The sequence below is a fragment of the Morone saxatilis genome, unplaced genomic scaffold (genome assembly GCF_004916995.1).
Source record: "Morone saxatilis isolate NCDOM2014 unplaced genomic scaffold, NCSU_SB_2.0 Contig19, whole genome shotgun sequence".
Taxonomy (NCBI): domain Eukaryota; kingdom Metazoa; phylum Chordata; class Actinopteri; family Moronidae; genus Morone; species Morone saxatilis.
Genome location: NW_023339751.1, coordinates 245,498 through 252,212, shown reverse-complemented (window position 1 = coordinate 252,212; position 6,715 = coordinate 245,498). Strand labels below are relative to the sequence as shown.

The 6,715-nt window shown below is 41.6% G+C and overlaps 1 protein-coding gene across 1 annotated transcript in view; it reads right to left on the bottom strand.

The window, feature by feature from the left end:
* Positions 1 to 6,715, bottom strand: part of psda (pleckstrin and Sec7 domain containing a) — a gene marked incomplete at its 5' end in the record, with an annotated part of 16,222 nt that overhangs the window by 8,123 nt on the left and 1,384 nt on the right. The window contains 4 exon segments of the mRNA XM_035663093.1: positions 25 to 182; positions 1,531 to 1,601; positions 2,408 to 2,598; positions 4,331 to 4,374. Of these exon segments, the coding sequence (XP_035518986.1) occupies positions 25 to 182; positions 1,531 to 1,601; positions 2,408 to 2,598; positions 4,331 to 4,374 (464 nt within the window).

Genomic DNA, 6,715 nt, shown 5'->3' with positions numbered 1-6,715 from the left:
TGTTGTTGTTGTGTAGATTCTTACGGAGCCTGGAACAAGAAGACTCTCCAGTCGGCCGTCCTCAGGTAGAACACGTTGGGTCTCTTGCTGTAATCGGCGGCTCTCATGGCGAGAGAGTGATGGATGGACACGGCGTTCTTCACGTCGTCCTCCGACAGCTCTCGCTCTGCACGGTACTCGTCCTGTCAGCCAATCACAGAGCAGCGTCATATCAGCATCAAAATAAGACGTTTATAAGACCTAATAAGGACTACACCTTGCTTCACTGACACCATTATAAAAATCTCAAATTAACAAGATATTATTTACAAGCACAAAATAAAACTTATTTTAACGCGATACGGAGCTTTTCTGTTTGTTTTTCATTTTATTGAGATTTTTATTCTTTAATAACACGAGACGCATCAACCAGATATTATGATCTGAATTATACAGATTTTGGAATAATTTCCTCGTTAGCAAAAATATTCATATTTTATATTGAAGAAGAAAACAACCATTGTTAATATTTTTGGTGTTTTCAAACACAAAACACTGCTGTTTTAATTTAAAATAATTATTTTATTCAAGTTAATGTATTTATATACTAATTAACTAGTTAATAAAAAAGATTGTTTCAAATGTATGGACATACATTTCAAGTTTTATTGTATAATACAATTATATCATGTTATAAATGAAAAACATTAAATAATAAATATGAAAATATGTCATTAAAACATATTGTTATAATGTGAAAATAAAGTCGTCAGAATGAGAAAATGTTTTTATTTCAATTAGAAACCAGATTCCTGCCGTACCTCTCCTGTCTATTGACACTAAATGTTTCAATTAAATTATTGAAATAGTGTAAATATTACTCAACAATTATAGTTTTTTATTAGCACACTTTCACTTCTCAGTATTATTTTTTATTCATTACACTTGTTATATAATGTAGTATATATATTGTACATGTCTTATGTCTCTATTTCCTATACATTGTTGTTGTATATTGTAATAAAATGCACATATTGTATCTGTTGTTTAGCAACCACCGTAAAGCAACGCCCCCCCCCGATGATTTATCATATTCATAAGTCTGATATAAAATTATATATTGTCTTTAATTTATCTTTATTTATATTTTTCTTTTCGTTTTATGCACCAATGTATTAAGACAAAGTCCTTGGCAATAAAACCGATTCTGATTCTGATTGATCTACTCAAAAGTAAAATCTTAATTATTTGGGAACCAAAACCACTCAAGTATCTTGCGTTCGGTCTCCTACAAAGAAAATCTACGAATGGTTGTATTGAATATAAAATATATAATGATGATTAAATATAAGTATAAAATGAAAGTTTTTAGCAGAAAAATGGTGTCGGATTAAATTAGGATCAGTTCTGTGTGGCTTTATCTCTCTCTCTGACCCAGATGTTTGTCCTCCTCTGATATCTATTCGATCTGGGACACACACAGTCAAAAATAGACACTGGCACACATGACAAACAGGAAGGACTGCTGGGAAATGCAGTCCATATGTTTACCTTCTGCAGGTAGAGCACCAGACCCTTCAACATGGCATAGAAAGACTTCCAACCCCTCTTCCCCCGTGGAGCTGAGAGAAACAAAGCATCATGGGATATTATACATCCAGCCTTTACCATAAATGATTGGGAGTTTTAGGAGAATGGCTACAAAACATGATTTTTCAGTTGTTTGGGGCTCAGAAACAACTAATAAACTATATTATATGACTATATTCAGAGTAAGGTAGGGTAAATGTGGGTGTCATCTGCATATTAATGATAGTTATTGTTTTAAATAATGTCGCCTAATGGAAACATGTACATTAACTATTAGAGGACCAAGGACTGAGCCTTGAGGAACTCCACACGTCATATTGGTTGACTCAGATCGGTCCCAACCAGTCAAATGGTGTTTTTATGAAGCACTACACCTCTTAAATCCCAAATAAATCTATTTGTATTTCTGTTACTGGAGTTTTATTACAGTTTGTTTATAAGGGAGTTACACTGCTGCTGCTTTTATCTCACGCAGCATCTCCTGCTTGCCTGAAAAATGCTCTATAAATTAGGGATGCTCAATAATGATCAGGGCTGATAAATTATTGTCCGATAAAGGAAAATTTACATTATTATAAATGATCCTGATAGTTAAATTACAGCCGATAAAAAGACACGTAAAACACGAAATAATTTTGTCATCTCATACCCAGCAAAAGGTCAAAGGTCAGAAAAAAAGAAAACCAAAGTTTCAAAATGTAAACCAAAAAAAAATATTTTGAACTCATTGTGATAATTACAATTAATTAAATCAATACACACGTAATGAAACAGGAATGTTAAATAAAAGATTCTGTGAACAAACAAACATTGAATAATCAGAAGAAGAACGTCGTACTTCTCTTTCCGTCAGGGTCGGCGTGGACTTTACGGACCAGGAAGCCGCTCTTGTAGAGCTCGCCATCGGCCTGCTGGGCGACGCCCACCAGCGGGTTCCCTCCACTCCCCAGTCGTTTCATGGTGTGGGAGGCAGAGTCTGTCCGAACGTCCGCCAGCTCCGACATGGACTTCCTCAACTCCTCCTCATCACTTCAGAAGACAGAGGGAAGAGCGTCATCCTTCAGTTGTAAAACTTTATATCAGAGTTTTTATTTTCTACAAAGAGATAGCTGAAGCTAAGCTAACTGGGGTTATCGGCTGGCTGTGTCTTGGCTGTACGGTGTGGGTCTGAGTGGTTCTGGTGTTGTCGCTTCGGTGTTTGGGTCTGTAGTTGGTCGCTGTAACGGTGTGGTCTTGGTTGTTTGGTCGCTGTACGGTGTTGGTACTGGTGTCGGTCGCTGGTAACGGGTGTGGTCTGGTCTGTCGTGTGGTCTGTGTCGGTCCTGATACGGTGTGGGATCTGGTGTCGGTCGCTGTACGGTGGTAACGTTCTAGGTGCGGTCGCTTACAGGTCGTGCGGTCTGGTGTCGTCGGCTGTACTGTGTGGTCTGGTGGTCGGGTCGCTGTTACCGGTAGGGTCTGGTGTAGTCTCTGCTTACGGGTGTGGTCTGGTGTCTGTCGCTGTACGTGTGGGTCTGGTTGTCGGTCGCTGTCACGGTTGGGGTCTGGTGTAGGGTCTCTGTTACGTTGTGGTTTTGGTTGGTAAGGCTCTGTACGGTGTGGGTCTGGGTCTCTTGTACGGGTGTGGTTTGGTGATCGGTCGCTGTACAGGTGGGGTCTGTGTCTGTCTCTGTACGGTGTGGGTCTCGTGTCTTCTGTACGGTGTGGGGTTTCTGGTGATCGGTCTCCTGTACGGGTGTGGTCGGTGTGGTTCGCTGTACGGTGTAGGGTCTGGTGGTTGGTCGCTGTACGGTTGGTCTGGTGGTTGGTCCTATGATACCGGTGTGGGTTCTGTCTCCTGTTACGTGTATGGTCTCGGTTGTTCGGTCGCTTGTACGTGGGTGGTGATCGGTCGCTGTAACCGTGTGGGTTCTTGGTGGTTGGGGTTGCTTCGTGTGTTCGCTGATGGTGAATTTATAAACAGCGAGCTAGTTAGTAGCATGGACTAATGGTCCACAATAAAAAATATAGGGAACATGCAGATAGTAACGTATTTCTAAATATGATTGTCCAGTATTTAGCCTTTCATGTTTGTTGCTGTTGGCGACGCCAGGGATGATGCAACAGGACGCTGACTGCAGTTCACTGAGCGGCCACTGGTGGCGCTGTTAGCTACAGTTTAATGACAGTTACATATAGGAGGTATATAGAGGTAAAATGTCCACAGATAAAATATTTTGAAGGATTAAAAACACTAGAATCGATCTGCATCAATTATCCAATAAAACATTATTAGGGTTAAAAGTTTGAGGAGGTTTATTAGAGTAGAAACACAGATTACCACCTACGCTAACATAACGAAACCTTCATTATCTCATCTCGTCTCATTTGTTCACATGGTGTATCTGATGCTACCTGATCCTGTGAGCTCGTCTCGTATCGTCGTTTACAAACAGCTGCAGAAGACGAGGAGTTAAATAAATAAATAAACAGGAGGGAGGACAGATGCTAACTGCATACAACACGCCTGTGTGTGTGTTTATGTATGTGTGTCCACAGTCAAGCATGGGCGTTGGGATGCTGACCTGTAATTACAGCGAGGAACGAAAGCAGGGAGCGGTTACCATGGCAACAGAGGCTTAAATAAGAGAGTCGGGGCAGCAGGGACACACACACACACACACACACACACACACACAGAAATGTACAGACGGAGCTTAAACACACACTTCAGATGTTTGTGTTGAACCAGTAGAAACCAGCTTCATACTGGAGAACTTACATGGTCCACTGAAGCTTCTCATTCTTGATGGAGCTGTAGAGCGTCTGCAGAGACACAACACACAGTCAGACACATACATACATATGTGAGTGTGAGTGTGTGTGATTGGGGGATCCCTGGCATTTAGTTTGACACACAGTCGAGTTTTAACTTTAACCTGCAGATATGAAACATAAACGCAGATTAATGAGCCACAGTCTGTTCATTTCACACGTTTCTCCTCCTGTCGTCCAACAACAGGCTCAGAAACGTACAACGGAGTATCGGAGGATGAGGAACCTGAGGAGGCTGAGGAGGAAGGTTAATTATTTTGCATTTTGAGAATAAAGTCAAATAAAGATTCGGCTTTGTGTAAATACAGCTAGTGATTAAAACAAAACAGGAACAACTGGAAATAACTGAGTATCAAATATATCCAAACAGCTTTAAACCACTGGTTCAATTAAATAAGTAAAGGATAATGCTCGTCGCGCTGTCCATTATCAGGAATTAATGGATGTCCATTAATGCCTGATAATGGACACCTCGGAGGGCATTATCACGCTTATACCATGGTCACCTGCCAAACAAAACTTTCTTTTTTTCCTTTAAAATCTAAAGTTTTTTACAAGCACCTGAAACCCTGAGGAATCATCACCATCCCATAATGTTTGAATGCAATGGAAATGTTGTTCACTGCTCCAGTAAATAGGACAAACTATAGATACGACGCAACGGGAGATATTTCTAGTTCCCTCCACTCAGAGAGCTAACGTTACGCTACGAGACAGAGAGCTAACGCTACGCTACAATATGTACAATTTTTCTTTGGATCAGTTTAAACAAACTTCTCTGCAACCAGTTTTTGCCTTTTTCTTCTGGTGTTTTTTGTAGACTTTTTATCCAGTTTGGGCTTTTAAACTGATAATAATCGTAGTTTTAGGTTTTAAGTTTAGCTCGTGATAAACAGCAAAGTGGAAACAACTGGAAACTATTAATAATCTACTGTAACATATAAACCTTCATACAGACAGTAAATATAATGAATCATATTTTCTGTGAATAACTTCCAGAGCACTTCCAGGTTTAACTGCCTGCTGTTTATATCAAACGTTCTGCGGTGTCAGCACCCTCTCGTGGTCCGTAACTAAAATAAAAATGAATACGTGTGCACAACGACCGTCTGACCTTCTTCTTGCGGCTCTGCCGGTGCTGCTGTGCATCCTGGGTTTTCCCCAGCAGGTCGGGGAAGGCCAGCGGCTTCAGGGAGCGAGAGCGGGGGGTTCTGGGATACCTGAACGGGTCGGTGTCTCTCGAGTCCCGCCCGCTCCGGACCGAGCACAGCGACCGCGACCGCATGCGGCCTGACGAGTGGATGCTGTTGACGCCGATCATCGTGGAGAGTTGAGAGGAATTGATTTCAGTCCGACTGAACTTCAGAGAGTTTGAGATCCAGAGAAAGTCTTTTATTAATTATTAATTATATGTTATTAATTAAGAAGGTCCACAGGTTCCTCTACGAGGTGTTTACAGGAGCCGTTTGGTCCAGTTTTCTCTACAAAATATCAACACGAATCAGATTCCACCTTGAACACTTGATCCAGCTTTAAAGGCAAATTAAAAGCTCGTCAGATGAGAAGCTGCGGCTCTATTCATTATGCATAAAAACACAACGGGGTCTCATCCGGCTCATAATCGCTCAGGTGTTTGGAGGCTAAACGACAAAAACAAAAAGATGCTGCCAACAAACAGAGCTGCTGCGTTTGAGATCCTCCAGGAGTCCTTTTAACGCTGAAACATTCAAACTGATGGAACTTTATACGAAGAGTTTATCAGTCACAATAAAGGCTGCAGATGATGATTATAAGGACAAAAACGGAAACATTTGCTGATATAAAACTTTACATTTGAAATGTTTAGAAACAAATCGAGTTTATATTACAGCCAATAGTTTTGTTGTCAAAGTCGACTTCCTGTCCACGTCACATCGACAAACTCCAAACTGTTTAATCCCTCAGTGATTCATCAGCTCACACTCCTGCAGAAAAACATCCACAGCCTCTTCTTCCTCTCTCGGTTTAGCAGTTTTCAGACGGGCTGTTGAACGCAGCCTCCTGATGCTGCAGCGGCGGCGGTGGCGGCGTTGGAGGAGAATCCCAGGACTGCAAATAAAGCTGCGTGACGGAGGAAACGCATCAGCAGCGCCGGCGGCTCTCACATCCAAAACACTCGCCAGAAAAAAAAGCGAAAAGAAAAGAAAGAGAAAACGAGGAAGGCTGGGGCGAGCGAGCACACCCACACATGCAGACAGAGAGAGAGAGAGAGAGACAGAGAGAGAGAGAGAGAGACAGAGAGAGAGACACAGAGAGAGAGACAGAGAGAGAGAGAGACAGAGAGAGAGACAGA